The following is a 16,998-nucleotide window of genomic DNA, read 5'->3' as shown; positions in this document are numbered from 1 at the left end:
TGGGAATGGTAAAAGTTATCTAAAGGTGGTATCAACAATATGGATATAACAAAAAAACACACAAAACAATTCACGATGATACATGTATTAGATATTTCATTCCTCTTTTATTCCTCTTTTACTTTGGTATGATTTCAGTGAAACAAAGAAAAGACATAAAATCAATACATACATTAATCCGTTTAAAGATTCAAATAACATCCAGCCACCTACTCTCACGTTACCAATATGTCGCCCGCTTCACCGATTTTTCTGATAAAAGCAAATAAAAATCTTTCAATAGCTTTACAGCCTTGACAAAACTGATTATGTCACCATGATCATCATTGCAGAGAAGGGAGGGCTTTAAACAGAATTTCCGGTATGCTATCTTCAAGGCAAGCTTAACATTAGACACTGTCTTTACTTCTTTTCAATCATTCTTGAGAATTGTGTTTTAAAGGTCCCTATTGTAGGATAAGAGTGTAAGAGTAAATTGATGTTTTGATAATGTCTTTACCTGATAAGTTGATTCTACCATTATATCACATTACCTAGCAAATGTTTGAGCCTTATGAAAACCTGGGATCTTTTTCTAAATTTGCTTTGTTTTGTCTTGAGTACCACCAGACTTTAAAATAGCCAAAGAAGACCATTCCGAGGACCAATAAAATGTACACCAATAAAATGTACACTCTGGGACTTGTATGGCTTGCTTTGGAGTTGTTCAACAAAGCTCAAAATGTGGACAACTGATACAATTATGTTGTAAAAAAGTAGCAAACGTCAATCTGAATGGAGAGTGTTAAATTCAGATTATTTACAATTTCTGACAGCAAAATCCTACAAAAGGGAACTTTAAAACCCAACCACACAGACAGCATGTTAAGAGAAAGATAACTGCCTCAGTCTATAATCATTATCTCACATCCATAGCTAAGGACGTTAACATGATCAGAAAAATGACTTCAGGCCTTGAGGTCTTCAGGGGTGTCGGGCTGTCGAGAGTAGTCGGCCGCCTTGAAGGCCTCCAGCTCCGCCAGGTTTCCGCACACTCGCGTGATGGCGGGGAACTTGGACAGGTCCACCTTGAACCTGGAATGTATGAAAATCAAGTAGCCTTTTTTCCTTATACATGTACTGAAGGGTACAATGAGAATTGTTCATGATTCACACTTTAGGAACATTACGATAATGCGAATGTTCAATGCTAAATTCAGAAGGCAGCAGCTAACTAGCCTGGTTATCATATCATCAGGAGCTCACAAGTCTTGTTAACAGGTATCATTCTTATGGGCTTACATGTAGTAACAACATTAGTTTCAAGTAGATGATTTTAGACAGGAATTGCAGTGACATTGTTACAAAATCTATACAGATCTGGAAGGGCTACCTTCTCAAAAACACAGAAGATGCCATTTTAGAGGGTTGATTTTTCAAAGTTGCATGCCCCTAACCCCCATACAAAACTAGCGCCTGCAATGCTCATCTTGCTAGTAAAAAAAAATCTACAAAAGAACCCCCCCCCCCCCAAAAAAATATATATCATGTACAATGTAGATTGTACCTATAGTCATGTACAATGTATACTTCATTTACGTTGTTAAGACAGTTTGTAACTGCATGTGCAATGTTTTGTGAGGACTTGTACATAATGTGTACTACTAGACAAAAGGTAAGCAGGTAGGCAGAACAATTTTTGTTGTGGTTTGGAGCTTGAAGTTAAGAGGTCTCTACATACGCTAGAACATAAAATCACTATAAACTTAATGCATTTACAGTCCGTATTCTATATTTCCTTCTCAACAAAGTCTGGCTGGCTGAATGGATGGGCGGCCTGGAACGATTCCAGCTCCGAACAGCGTTTTATGATGGCGGAAATCACGGGGAATTTGTCCATGTTCACTTTGTTTCTATAGAAAAAGATAAAATTTGAAGAAAAAAAAGAGTCACTAAATCGACACCCTAAATATTTTGTGGTCAATGCGGCTTGCTTGGAATTCAATGTTAAATTAGGGATGTCAATTTATAAATATTGTAGTAATTTTGTTTAAATGATTTGATTTGATTTTGATTTGATTTATTCAGCTGTAGTGTACATGCATTGTTAAATTGGAATTATTGTACTCTCAACCCCAGAAGCAAGTATCTTTTTTGAAGAATTTTCTATGAATACAATCAAACAAATTTCATGGAACCTCATAACATAATAATCACATATTACAAAATAGACCATCTACAATGTACAATGTTGAATTTAAAACTTTCATTTCGGTCTGAAAAGAATAAATGCTCTGTTATCGATTGAGTCTTGTCCTTGATAGTTCTAGTAGTATTGCACACGCATTTGATTTTGAGATTGAATATTTGGAATGAAAGGTGTGGGGAAGGGGGCAATACAGTAAAAAAAGTTCATGAGGAGATGAGTTCATGAAGATAAGGTCTTAGCGAATCTCGTGAACATAAATGAACTTACAGTACATGTATCATCAAGAAAACCTATGCAGACCAAAGATGACCCTCTAGGTCTGGCCCTCCCCCCTCCTATCAACTTTGAAAAAAAATATTCAAGACGCCAATAAAACACTGCGCTCCCGCATTCGGAAATGTCCTTTGCGTCATACTTTTTCATGATTTTCATCGAGAAGCAGATCTCTCACCCCTAGTAAAAAAAGGAAAACAGAATGGCTCAAAATATCTGCTTAATAGAGGGATGAATATCTGCTTCATAGAGGCATAAATATTTCCTTTTTAGAAGCTATTTCATTGTTTTGATATTAAAACAACACCTAAAAAGCATTTGTACCTGGATTTCTAGTAGATTTGCGCCACGAAGCGGCGTGCGCCCCGCTCCCTAAATTTACGTATTGCAAGCTCGCGGGCCTGAGCGGCTTGACGGAAACTATTTTCAATTTACATATATTTTGGACTTTTTATTGGTTCTGTGGTGGTAATAACTTACGGTAAATCGGGGGGGAAAATGAAAACCAAAACGACAGCACGATTCGACTTCCAAAACTGTAGTGGGGAGGGGGGCGCCGACGCGTGACGCTGATTTTCCCACGGCGGGGTAAGACCGGTCGCCGGCGGGCGTGAGACCGCAGACTGGCAGAAGATCTTTTAGAAATGCCACGCTTTTTTTGCCACGATTTCCTGCATTGCTTTTTTATGGGAAATTTGCTGGTTAGATGACATTTCTATGAAAAAAAAATACGAGGGTTTCAAGTTTTTGAGAGCGACGTTCCGAACACCATGTTCGGCGCCAAAGAAACGAAGAATCCCAAGGTAGGTCCGGGAGAATTTTGAAATCTTGACCCTCTTAAAAGCTATTTCCTTCAGTTTGAGGAGATATTTTGCTGACAAACAAAGCTAACTTTAATAGCATTTCAATTTAGAAATACAAAATTAAATCCCCTCCAAACACATTATCACGATGTCGGTCATCAAAGGCGCGAGGCTGGTCACGTCAAAAGGGATCCAGGGAAATTTGCAAATATTTACCCTCGAGCTCTGAAACGCCATTTCTTACATTTTGAGGGCAATAAGACAGGGGTAAATTTTGCTGGCAGACTAATACAGAGCTTATTATATATAATAACATTTCTGTACGTGAAGAAGGTTTTCGAGGTCGATGCATAAGCCCCGCCCCCTCCCTTTCGCATTTTCACTGTGTCCCGAGCGCCAACCTCGGGCGATCCCTTGCAGAGGTCCAGAAAAATTTTGAAATCTTGACCCTCTGAAACGCCGTTTCTTGGATTTTAAGGGACATATTTTGCTGGCAGACCAAGCTATTTTTTTTTTTGCTTGGCCCTCCCCCCAAGTAAAAAAAATTTTGCTAGGCCCTCCCCCTGGCAAAATATTTTTTTGCTTGGCCCTCCCCCCCCTGGCGACCGGCCCTCCCCCCTCGCTAAATGCCGTACGGTCCCTTATATAAGGCTAAGGCTTAGGAAAAATGTTGTGTTTCTTGTTTACCGACCCAAAATTTTTTTGTCAGCCTTTGCCAAAGAATATACAATTCAAATCAATTTTGGTCCATAGCAAGAAGAAAATTAAATTGCTAAGGCTTAGGAATAATGTTGTGTTTCTTGTTTACCAACCCAAGACTTTTTTTGTCAGCCATTGCCAAAGAATATACAATTTTCAATCTGAAATACTATTTTCAATCGGTAGTTTTACATTCAGATTTAATTCATTAAGATAAAAAGACGGAGAGAATTTCTTCCTTCTGACCCTAGTAGGAATCAGAACACAACATTTGTTCTGCTTTTTAAGACCACCTCAGTCTACATTTCTGAACGTCAACCACTTTCTTTGGAGGTATATGTATGGGGATGGTTGCCAGGGAGCCAAGTCGATCATTAGCAAACAAGTTTTCGTTTTACTGGCACAAACAAGTATTCAGAAACACATTGCATTGGTGTTGTACATGATGCAACTGCTGCAAGTCCAAACAAAAGTTGCCAACACATCTAACGCTAGTTCACCTTTATCTGTGGGGTGACCTTTATCCGTTGTCTTTAAAAACAGCACAAAAAATGTTCAGATTTGAAACCAATGTCCGTAGACTTTATATCCCTATATACCTTTTTCTTACAAACAATGAATATAGGTTACCCTCAGACAAAGGTGAGCCAGCATTAACTTTGTTGCATTCAGAAACTTGAATCTGAAGAAACTGAGAACTTTTGCTTCTGGGATTGAGAGTGGTCTTCAAACACACCAGGAAAAAATTAGAATCCTGTAAACTTACCTAGTGGCATTATACAGCTGTGGTACCAGACACAGGTCCGCCATAGTGACCTGGAAGTAGTCAAAGAAGTGATAGATATTTAGAAAAGATATTTAGAAAAAAATCCAGAAGGCTGGAGGGAGAACAGTATAAACAAACGAAGATACAAACATCATATTGGATAATGTCAGCTCACCTGGTCACCCACACAGTATTTTCCTGCAGTCTCACCCAGCACAGTTTCCAAAGCTGCAACAATAAGTTATGCTGCATTTGTATTTGTAATAAGTACACGTGTTAACAGAACTTAAAGCAATAAAATGTTGTCCTAAAGCAGATATCTCATTTTGCAAACTTTTTTGCTAATCTTTGGAATTGTGTCACAGTCTCTGACTTATACTTTACAGCCAATGAGGAAGGAATCAGTTTGTTACAAAGTAAAGGATTTTGAGGCAATATATAGAATGAATGTGTTAAGGGCAATAATTCTGGAGATAACAGAAATGCAAAACTAATGGGAAATTCTTCTGAAGAAAACAGAAATGCAAAACTAATGGGGTATATTACATGATACAGTATGAGACCTTCACAGTGCAAACACTTTGGAAGTTTTTAACATGCAAAGTTAAATGTTTAAAATATTTTACATGCCAATGATGATGATGATGACATGCCAATCTCTGAATGCAATGTTGAACGGAAGAAAGAAGAACGCTGTGAACTAATTTTTTTTCATGGGAACTAAGTTTGGCAGTAGAAGGAGAAAGAAGGTTTTCATGTTGTTGTAAGATAGCAGTTAAAGCAATTTTCTAGTACATTAGTGATACAGTGGATATGCATATTTTCTGTGTCATCAGTCAGTAGTTGAGAAGCTATCTCAAAAATGAAAACATCGCAGACATTTCAAGGTTTACAGTAGGTTCACCTGTGAATCCTCGGTCAATCCAGTAGTGCCCCCACTCCATCTTCTTCTCATCCCCGACCTTCTGTAGCACACTCAGGTTCTGGGGAGGGGGGAAAGAAAGGGGGGTAGATATCAGATATAGCGCAGCAATGTCTTGTGTTCTGAGATTATTCATGTGGGTATCAGGGGAGAATCTTTTGGCAACAAATTATTCCGGCAACTTTGCATCTTTTTCCGCCAATTTTCCATTGCTGTAACACCGACGAAACGAAACACGGATAAAATAAGTGACCTCTACAAACAAAATGGCAGCATCCCAGAATGTCACATCCTTATTTTTGGCTCAAAATGAGATATATGACAACTTTATTGCAGATTGCAGTGTTACTGCTGAATGAAATTAAAAGTAAGGTAAAATGATAAAGATTCATAAAAAAAGATTTGTAGTGATCAGGCCTGTTGGCAACTAGTTTAAGTCTAGTTCGAGCCAATTTCAACATTTCGCCAATTACGATTTTTGTTTACATTTAATAATAAATTTCCCAAGTTGGCGACTGAGTGAGTTAGTGAGTCTATCACTGTTGGCAACAGATGCAGTCCAATGAAATACCCAGAGTCATAAAATCTAAACTTTGTAATGAAGGAACGTAATAAGTTATTTCAAAAGACAGGAAACCGTAGAAAGCTTGCTTATTTTCAATGATGTCAATGTCAATGACAGTAGAGATTTCACATTGGAAGTATATAAAATGGAAGGTCACCTGAATGGGTTGGATGCCTGCGTTAACAGTCTCTGCAATCATCCGAACCTGGAATATACAAGATATCATTCAATTTGAATAGATGATGGTGATCTATGTGTCTGTGAATAGTTTCTGCATGGATTGATAAAAAGATGTTAGATAGAGGTCTGTCCCACTGCAGCTCCACCTAGCAGTGGGAAGCAGAACCACAGTCAGTATTGTGTTGAGGAAGGTAACAGAAGAAGTAACCGGTAACCAAAATATTGACAGGTAGCTGGTTTTAGTTGCATGCCAACTGGCCACAGCTTTGAATGTTACAACTGGTAAGGCCAAGCCCCATTTATGTTGAAACATGGCATAACATATTGAAATACTGTGTATGATGTTGAAAATACCAGAATGATGTCCTGATCATGATGCATTTCAGTTTTGCATTATTTAACTGTATCGCTAGATGTCCCCCCTCAAGGTTCATCAAGGTCCAAGGTATTTGTTGGATCCCTTTGATCAAAATTTAAAACAAAAAAGAATATGAAAAAGGAGAATTCTACCTACAGACCCTAATTTTCAAAGAATCGTTTTCAAAAATATCACATTCTAATGCAAAATGTCAATCTAGTAATAGGTTTTCATCATCTTACACATTTAGATAATTATGCACTTGTTTCAAACAGCTTTTTATGAGGTACACTACATCCTTCCTTACCTTTGCCCTTGTAGCAGGGTCTTTAGGCAGGAGGGGAGGGTCAGGACGAGTTTCCTCCAGGTATTCCAGGATTGCCATCTAAAAAGTTACAACATACAGTATTATTATACACTACAAATAAGCTCAGTACAATGCTTAACTTTCTTCCAACACAAAGGTATACATGGATCAAATTTTCAACGGGCACTGTTGCCTTCTTCAGGATCAATACAAATAAACTCTGTCACAATCATCATTGGGGAGGCCGACAACACTCTATTCACAGACAAAAAGGGCTAAATCATATGAGTCTAGAGTGAGCTGCCATTTGGCACTAGTGACCTAAATACGACAGCAATTGCCAAGGTGCGGCTATAGGTTTGAGCCAATCATACCATGAAGGACCCTTACTCTTTTTTGTAAGTGTACTGGGTTCTTTAACGTGCTTGAGGTATGGCTCTCCTTAAACTGAAGCATTTCACTCATTTTCACCTGAATAAAGTGAGGAAAGCTATAGAATCTATATAAACTAATAAAGTGTCTTTCCCAAGAGCGCAAAATTAATGGATTTGAACCCATGACCTCTGGATCATGGGCCAAACATCTTGCTGTTATGCAAGACAACCCCACTTTAGCGTGGGCAGTTTTAAACCATTGTACACTGACTTGATATCATTAATTGATTGGTTTGGATGAAGCAATACCTGCTATTTAAAAATGCACTAACTACTTGCTACCCAACACTGTTTTATTCTTTATTTGAGTGTTGATGCCTTTCATTTTCTAGTACATACACTGCTAGTATAGATCATATATATATGTGAAGAAAAATACAATAGTCGAATGAGTGTGCTTACAGACTGGGTGAGTTTGTGTCCATCTATGATCAGGGTGGGCACCTGTGCCATGGGGTTCTTCTGCTTGTACTCTTCTGAGTTCTGTTTGGAGACAGGGACATTGTATTGTAGGGATTAGAGACAGGGATTAGACAATACAACAAGACAATCCTTCAACTGGAATACAAAGTGCCATTTCATGAACTTTGAACAAGTTTTTGAAGATTTGAAGGGTTGAGGAGGTCAGAGGTCATGCCTTCTTAATAGTACATCCAGTAATTTCCTCGACGAGAATTACGCAACTATGGACTATGAGGTGGACTGATATCATGTTTACTACTTTGAAAGTGATTATGGAATGTAGAATTGTATTTTTTGTGTACTACAAATGTATTAAGATTTTAGACAAGACCTCTGACCTCCTCCACCCTTGAAATCTTGAAAAACGGCTTAGGCCGAAGATGTACCAAGCTTTAATAAAGGTTGAAAAAAAAAAAGATTTTAACTGAGCAATGACTTCTAAATGTTTCAAGCTAGTTTTAAACTAAGATATTTGGATTGTAACATGATTGTATGGTTTTATGTAATGTCCAAATCATAAAGCAGTTGTGTTGTTTACCTGTTGTCCGCCATCCTTTATGAGATGCACCGGAGCCTGGTCATACTCAATTCCCTTCAGGTTCAGAGCTAGAACATGTAGAAGAAATCAAAATAAACAGTTACAACAAGCACTAAATTCAAAGTGAAGAGAAACCTAGACTTGGTGGGGAAAAATCATTTCATGAGCCTAGTAGTAGTACATTGACAATGTGTAACTTTGCCAAAATCTACCCTTTCAAATCTACCCTTTTATGGAGCCCAGTGACATGCTAACATTGAACAATCCCTAAAAAATCATGCAATGATCAATTAGAGAACATTGGGCGTAACACAGCCAAAAGTCAGTTAGATATAGAGCTAGCAGAATTGTTGGCCAATTGATGTTCATGCTGTGTGACTCTACTATGAAATAAGGACTTAAAAAATGGCATTTCATGCATTTTCATGTCCTGTTACGAGTAGAAGGAATTGATTAGCAATAATGTAGACTGTTGTATATTGATGGATATTAATAATAACATACCAATGCGAACCCTCCAGGCACATGAGCTACGGAAGTAGGAGTACAGTAGAGGCTGGGAGGGAAAAAAAAAGAGGCACAATTGTTAGAATTGTCATGTCATAGATCAAATTCAAAAGAAAGAATACACACATGAAGTTTTCACTGTATGCTACAGTGAATGCTTGTAACGGACAATGCTCCCTACTTATGCCTCAGTCACATTTCCAAGGGGGGGTCTGTATGGGATGTAGCAGATCTAGGCCACACTAGGCTCTGAACATGTGATGATTCAGTTTAGCTCATTGAAGAGCTACTAGTATTCTTCTACTGGTTGTGATACTGATAGGGATGCTATACACTATAGCCTGACTAAAATCGCACCCCTAGTGGCCGGCCCTACGATTGCCGCCGTTGGGGGAGGGGGTAATTAACTCTGGCCAGCGAGAGCTTGTGTAAACACAGGCTAACTATACACTAATGTACAGTATTTACAGGACTGCAGGTTCATTGTACTGGGAAAATTCTGCTCTTTTCAACAAGGAACAGGGCACCACAGTGACTGCAAAGGAGTGACAGTAACACTGAGCTGTGCAACCCTGGGTAAAAATGAAAAAAAAGAAAAATGGACTGAGTGGACCACAACTTAACACCCTGTCCTGTGGACTGTGACCCTTTCCAGTAGCGTACATGTCAGTTGAGTAACAACAGCCAGGATGTAAACTTACGGCTTTTATTATGGATAAACTTAACTTTATCTCCGATAACCAACAATAAAATTGATTGGGACTTGCTCCAAATTTTTTTTTTGGGGGGGGGGGGGGGGTAAGTCCCCATCAATTGGGCAGTTTAGTTTATCTATAATGCCATTTACCAACACAAATGAACTTTCATGCTAAAATAAAATGGCTTCTAGTTTCAGAGGCGCCAGGCCACGAACCACTGGGCTATGCACACTACTGTATGGAGGCAATGTACTATGGCAGTGCCATGTTGTCAAGCAATGACTCATGTTCACAGTGGCTATTTGTGATAACTTTGGAAATGGATAAAAACCACAAAGACCATAAACATCGTAACAAGAATTGAAACAACAAAACATGACATCACAGTCAACAAGTCTTTTATTTCTGTATTCAAGATGTGCAGAAAGTGACACTAGTGTGGCAGCCTAATACCACCGCTACCACACTGGTGTTACATCTACAACTTCCCAGGATCTCACTGGGACTGTTGATGACAAACTATTCCAGCAACTTTGCGTCACACTTAAGTGCGATACACTGATAAAATACTTGACCTCTATACACAAAATGGCCACACCCAGAATTAGCATATGTACAGTGATGAAGATTTATCAAAAAGAGATTTGCAGTGATCGCCCACTCACAACATTTTGCAAATTGCCCTTTTCGAAGTTATAAAAAGATTCCCAATTCAGGCAACAAATCGGCAAAGAATTGTCGACTACTAGCGAATCTCATGATTTGCAAAAAGTCACCGCCCAGTGAGATACCTGCTTCTTCGTATTTGCTTCGAATCTATAATCTTGACGTCTTCAAGTTATGGATCAACTCTTGTGACATCTTTGTTATTCTAAATTGAATTCTCACAGGGGCTGAACGATTTGAGAGACTCTGGGCTCTCTCATCTATCTCACCAAGTTCTCACTTTTATGTTTATATTGTATGTGGCCCTAAACCTTGAGTGGCTTTTCAACTTTTTGTGATGACCTATAGTAAATAAAAAAGAAATGTAAATATAGATGCATCATATTGAAAAGACAAACAATACATGTATACGGTACGTTAATCTAATATATAGAACTACCAATGATCATCTGATTCATTCAAAATCGTAATTTATCTTAAAAACATGCAGACAGAGCGAAATAAAAAATCATGTGATAAAGGCACAACAGCATGATGTGAGCGATAACTGGAAGCTGAAAATGATTAGAGAAAAGAGATCACAACAAAGTATCGGACTGTGACAGGGTCTTTCTCTTCAAACAAAATCTGTCTATCATGATGTCATTTCTTGATTGTTGTGCAAGCATATAAAAAATCCTGTGCAAATAAGACCATGTTGATTTGATTAAATGCATGACATTCCTATGCGCATCAAGTTTTGCTAATTTCAAAACAAATAATTACAACCATACTGTAAATCGAACAAAGCAGCTGCATTTCAATAAATGAAATGAAAAATTTATGAGTAGTACTACATTTTACCCCCAAAAATATTTGAAACTGGATACATGTACTAATGTCATACAATGCCAAAGCCAATTTCAAAAGATTCCACCAAAGAAGAAGAAAAAAGGAGAATCTTAATTGTTTGGTATTCCACAATCTGTGTGTTCAGTGGTTTGTTCAACCTTCCTGACCTTTTATTTTTTGCTCGACTTTTTCTTCACATGTTCACATTTGTTTTGGGAGGTTCCCAGAATACTGTAATTGTATTTAAGTTCGCGGAGATTTAATTTCGCGGGAGCGGTAAAATGGACTTTTCGCGGTGGATTTAATTCAGCGGTAGCACCATGCATTGTAGTTTCTTACTGTTATGGAAAAATGTTTGCGGTGGTTTTAAATTCGTGGTGAAGTGGCCACCGCGAAAACCGCGAACATCAATCCACCGCGAAAGTTTCTGTATTTACAGCATGTCATCCACATAGTGAAATCAACATGGCCTAACATGAAGGTGTACGTACTGTTTTTGAGTCTGCCTGTTGCTGACCCTGCTGTGCTGTCGGGGCAGCGATGCTGAACGGAGGCAGCGGCAGTGACAGCTCCTGGTGAGACAGGATGCTGGGATGCTGCTGTTGTTGCTGTTGCTGTGCCCCCATGGCGTAGCGCATGGCTACGGAGAAGGTCTCCATCTGGTAGGCCCTCCACACGTCCTGTGGGATCTCCTGCTGTAGACTGGACAGCCACTGTGCCCAGGCGCTGCGCTCGCTCGGAACACTGGTACTCGGGATGGCACTGCTAGATGTTGAAGCCTAAGTAAAAGTAAAGCAGTCTTTATTTGTTTATCTGAATTTATCAGAAAGTGATGGGAGGGCAAGTCAGGTTCGAACGATCTTTACAAGTATTGCCCTCCCTCACATAAAAATAACATCAACTACGTACAGTACAATTATAACATAGGAGTAACAACATATAAAATACAGAACATAATAATAAGAAGGCTTAATCTTCATGAAGAGGATAAGCAAGTAAGTAAGTATAATCTGGATATCAATAAACCTCATTCAGTGATTGACTGCAGCTAAGTGGGGCTTTAAAGTTACACAAGACCTACACCCTTGATCTTTATCTTGCAAGTATCTAGAAAAAAAAGTATCCACTTAGATGTTAAATTACTTAAAACTAAGTACATTGGATTGTGTTGGGGAAGATGAGACCAACATGTTCTTTATGAGTCCTTCCCCAAATACGGTAAAACAACCGGCACTTGCCCGGGCAATCAGGCTAATGGACTAATGTCTAACCCTGCCATTGACATTCTGGAAGAAATAGAAAGGTAACATTTTCCAGAAAATTCAGGATGTTTCCCTCCCAGGAATTTGTCTTTTGACAAGCTGCTCATGCACACACTGTAATATTAGGCTCACCCCTGAGCCATTGCCAAAAAAAAAACATAAACCTAATTCATGCAACTTGATTCATTCATTACCTGAGGCAATAAACATGTTTTGGCATACAAAGGAATATGGGCAATACTGTAAATGCATTTAAGTTCGCAGGGATTTAATTTCGCGGTAGCGGGAAAAGGGACTTTTCACGGTGGATTTAATTTCGCGGTAGTACCATGTACTTACTTATTGTCTCTTACTGCCATGGAAAAATGTTCGCGGTGGTTTTAAACTGCGGACATAAAACCACCACGAACATTTCTGCATTTACAGTACTTCTTGACAAAATCAGTTTCTTGACATTCAAGTGCATTTTTGTGTCTGGCCATTTTTAAGGACAGTTACATGTAGAACACCATAAGAAGTATAAGACAACTATTGCATGTATATGGTTGCTTCCAGTGAACCTCCATAACAAAAGAAGAATCAGAAAGAAGAAGAAAAAGAGCAAAAACAATACGTTTCCCTATCTTTTTCTTACAGAATCCAACTCGTTCAGAGACAACAGAAAAGTACTGTACCACAGCCCGGGTAGCTTGCGACTGTCGGAGTTCCTTGTGTGAGTCTGTCAGCAGCTCTACCAGCACCTCTGTCACACCCTTCTTACTCTTCTTGCTGGGTAAGGGCGAGGGCGCGCTGCTGTCGTATGCATGGTGCTTGCGTTTGTAACTGGTTCCCGCGCTGTTTTCCGCACTCGAGGTGAACCTCACGTTATCTACTTCGTCTTCGTCGGAACTGAAATCTGGCTGCGGAGCCTGAAACATAGGAAAGGACAGGTCAGAGTTTAACAAGTCTTAAACCTCACTTAGGCTATGCCTACTCATTGTGCTGGTTCCCGAATATTTCAGAAAAAAAAAATGGAGCGACAGGGACGAAAAAGATTTGCTACCTCAGTCTTGGGTAAAGTCTATTAAAGATAAGGGCTAAGAGTACAAAACTTAAAAGGATGATAAGTTATCAGCTTTCAAAAGCAAACAAACTCTACCACATGCACTGTGGTAGCTGCATCTGTTTATTGAAAGTTATCAAATTTTTTTTATGTCTGTACTACAGGAAAGAAAAATCTTACTGCAATGATAAATGTACCCACATTATCTTCATTGTTGGAAAAATTCCAAGAACCAATTAATGAAATTGCTGTGGCCTTATAGGATAAGAGCATATAAAAACTCTACTGGTCCAATCCAATTTTGTAACGTCCGGAAATTTGAATGACATATTTATAGGCAATTTTTATGCAACAAGGAAATCTTTTGATTTTTCAGTACAAGAAATGCCATTGAAAGTATGTAAGTTGTAACTGCCCACATTTTATTCTACCCATGGAAAAACGGCACTGGCTTGATCAGGCAAGTACAGTAGTCAAAAAAAGTGCAAATGTAGAAGAATATTTCATGGAATGGTATAAAAAATTATACAAATTCTTCCTAAGGCTTACCGATCCAAATTCCAGTGAAGAATTCTGGCCCCGCCCCCGGTAGTGTGCGTCGAGAAACGTGTAGCGGCGCAGCTTGAACTCCTGTAGTGGAGTAATCCTGGGCCGACCGCGGGGAGACTTCGACACGATCTTCCGCTTCAGTTTAAAATAGTCTGTTCTCATAGTCTGGAACCTGGTCAGGATCTGTTTGGCTGTGAATTAAAGAAAAGGAAAAACAGTGCAAAAAATGTATATTTGAAATTTGCAACAAAACTAGCTAGAATTTGTAAAATATGGCTTGGAAAACAGACATGCCAAAAACAATATGGCCCCATAAATTAGTAGTCTCTTCCATTGACCCCATGGCCTGGACTGTCATGTCTGATTAATGACTAGTTGTACCAACTCTGAACTCTACTTCCTGTCACTCCTGCAAGTCTGACCTTGCAACAATCTTCCCACTCCCTGACTTCTTGCCACTCTACTGACAGTGTATTCAAACAATTACAGACACACCGTCCCACCAACACAGATACACTGTATGTATCAAGGCTTGCTCTGTACATTTTGTACATGAAGTCAATAACTAGGAAATGAGGAAACTGAACAGGGATAGAAACTTACGCGTCAGTCCAATTGCAGTGGCCTCATCCTTCAACCATGCACTTTTCTTGGCCTTGTTTTTATAGTCCGGATTGGACATGTCATAGTAGGCTGGGTGGTTCTCTATGAAGGCTGCAATCCGTTCATCTTGTTCCTCTGAGATGGCGACCTTCTGTGCGGACTGCTGACCCAGCTGGCTGTGCTGGCTGTAGGGGTACGGCTCGTAGTCCAGATCGTCATCCAGACTGGGTCTCACCCGCCCCCACGCTGGCTCGTCGCGCATCCCGCTTCCCGTCGCCTCTACCTCTTCCTCCCTCTTTCTCACTCTTTCTGTCATCTTCCGCTTTGCAATTGGGAATGTGGTCATAGGCCTCTTCCCCTTTGGCATGATGAATTACAAAGTGGTAAAACTTGACGAACTTGACGAACATGAAGTGTGCACTGTATGGCTTTTTTCTGAGTGACCGTTCTGTGACTGCCGACGTTATCACGATCAGGTTACAGCAAGTACAAATGTACATCTCTTTCTAGCCTGCTTTTTTTCATAGGACCAAGGCTGATTTTAAGTGTTAAGTAGATACTATTCACAACAAAAGAATTAATCTGTTCAAATTTATTTGGGAAGAAAGTCTAGCCTATATGCCATCCTATTATTAGATAGACTACTACTGGTACTACCAGGCCTGCCCTGAAAAAAATGATTTTTCTAGTGCAGACCCAGTAGTTGGTCAGCAGTGACAGGGATGGGTGTGGGAATGTTGTTCAGCACCAGGGACAGGAGGGTAAGGAAATCCAGCATATGATACAAACAAACATGTATAACTTGATATAAGCCACTTAAACTTCTCTAAATCTGAATGTCCATAAGTTTCACCTAGTCTAAAATCTTAATGTTTAAAACTACATTTGAATGACAGGTGGTTGGGGACAGTTTTACTGAAGTTTTGCTAAAGTCCTACAGGTTCTCAGTTTGGACTAAATGATAGTAAATCACAGGTATTAATACATCTGTCTTGAAAATCAAATCAATGTTAATTGTTATGTTATTCAGTTGAAAAGGGGTCCTACTTAATTCAGACGAACCTCTTATGCATTATGCAAAATCAAGAAAGGCAAGTAGTTATGCAAAGTTTGGTCATCTCGCTACGCATTTTATGAATAAGCTTTCCTAATGAATAACGGGAAATTAAAATAGTCTGCCTACGCCTTATGGAAAAGGGGCATGCACGCCCTCACCAAGGCACCTGTTTCACTGTTTGGAAATGTGACAGTGACTGTATTACATTTGCAATTCTCTCACCTCACCTATCCATTGACCTTCTAGTGGGTCATTGGGGCACCATGACTAATGCAATTACAATTTAATAAAATCTAATGAATGAATACATTTTGTACAATGTGGCTCTGCAAACTACACTGCGGTCACATTTGCAATCGGATACCCCACCAAGTTGTTGACATCCTGTTTTTTAAATCATTTTTGCACTTTGACCAGTGACAAGCCAAGTTTTTGCTCCTGACAAATATTTGCCCTGACACTGCTTGGGGGTTTCCAGTACACCTGACAGGAAGTTTGTTGCACTCCTGAGGTGTGGTACCTTTCAAGCAGAAGAAGTTGAGAGGAGTTGCCCTGTACAGAGTAACCCATTTGGGGGTAACCCAAAAACCCTAATGTCCCATGGAACAAAAGTATAGTTGAGCAGAATTTGGCATGACACCGGACGGGGCCCCTGGGATTCCCAGTGGGTGCTGGGCTATTTACGGGCTTGGGCGGGCCCGCCATTTATTCTGATTCGCACATTATTAAAATCAGCCCTGGCCCCAGCGAAAACAATGTGCCGGAACCAATCTGTAACGTGAAATCATCGTGAAATCAACTGGGGGGCACCCCGAATCGAAGAAACAGCCCGGGGACAGCGGGAGTCTTACGGCCGGGGCCCCGATCGAACGCCCGGGGGGAAAAGCCCGTAAGCTGCCGGGTTTAGAAATGTAAAATGCGTACAGCATGTCCGTGAAAGACGGCTTTGCCCCGACTTCAGCGCCCGACCGGGGCCCTGGTAGACCAGCTCCCCCGACCTCCAAAACCCGGCCGGGGCCAAAGATCGGCTACACCCCCTACGGGCCCCCTCGGAAAACATGTGACGGAGGCATACATTTGTCCATTTCCTTGTCGGTCTTTTTTCATGAAATCTATTACCTACACACCATATTGCAATACAAGGTTTCATGAAGGATATAATAACATCACTAAATTTTGCCTAAACTGTACAGGAAAACAAAGAAAAGCTTTACTTTGGATGACATGTTGGGCGGACACCGGACGATACGTGGACGGGGCCGTACACTTTTCACCCTAAATATGGAAT

General features: G+C 39.8%; 1 protein-coding gene across 2 annotated transcripts; it reads right to left on the bottom strand.

Annotated features, from left to right (window-relative positions):
• Positions 1-85: 85 nt before the first annotated feature.
• Positions 86-16,997, bottom strand: LOC118408785. 2 transcript variants are annotated; one of them, XM_035809645.1, is made up of 15 exons: positions 16,925-16,997; positions 14,654-15,011; positions 14,051-14,241; positions 13,134-13,367; positions 11,689-11,976; positions 9,000-9,051; positions 8,496-8,563; positions 7,898-7,978; positions 7,062-7,139; positions 6,374-6,421; positions 5,634-5,712; positions 4,905-4,957; positions 4,730-4,779; positions 1,759-1,892; positions 86-1,074 (listed from the first exon to the last, which is right to left on the bottom strand). In XM_035809645.1, the coding sequence occupies exons 1-14, from the start codon at positions 16,934-16,936 to the stop codon at positions 1,769-1,771; spliced, it is 1,716 nt and encodes a 571-aa protein (XP_035665538.1). In that variant the 5' UTR covers positions 16,937-16,997; the 3' UTR covers positions 86-1,074; positions 1,759-1,768. The 2 variants fall into 2 exon arrangements, with proteins under 2 accessions (XP_035665538.1, XP_035665537.1); XM_035809644.1 differs by lacking the exon at positions 1,759-1,892.
• Between the last annotated feature and the right edge of the window lies 1 nt (position 16,998).

This window comes from Branchiostoma floridae, unplaced genomic scaffold (genome assembly GCF_000003815.2).
Source record: "Branchiostoma floridae strain S238N-H82 unplaced genomic scaffold, Bfl_VNyyK Sc7u5tJ_408, whole genome shotgun sequence".
NCBI lineage: Eukaryota > Metazoa > Chordata > Leptocardii > Amphioxiformes > Branchiostomatidae > Branchiostoma > Branchiostoma floridae.
This window is presented reverse-complemented; position numbering and strand designations above follow the sequence as displayed.

Bases quoted from the DNA above. Each gene is read 5' to 3' on its own strand.
- LOC118408785 (XM_035809644.1), bottom strand. The intron at 13,368-14,050 runs GTAAGCCTTAGG...CCTATGTTTCAG, and splicing joins CTTCACTGGAATTTGGATCG to GCTCCGCAGCCAGATTTCAG. The intron at 4,780-4,904 runs GTGAGCTGACAT...GACTACTTCCAG, and splicing joins AATACTGTGTGGGTGACCAG to GTCACTATGGCGGACCTGTG.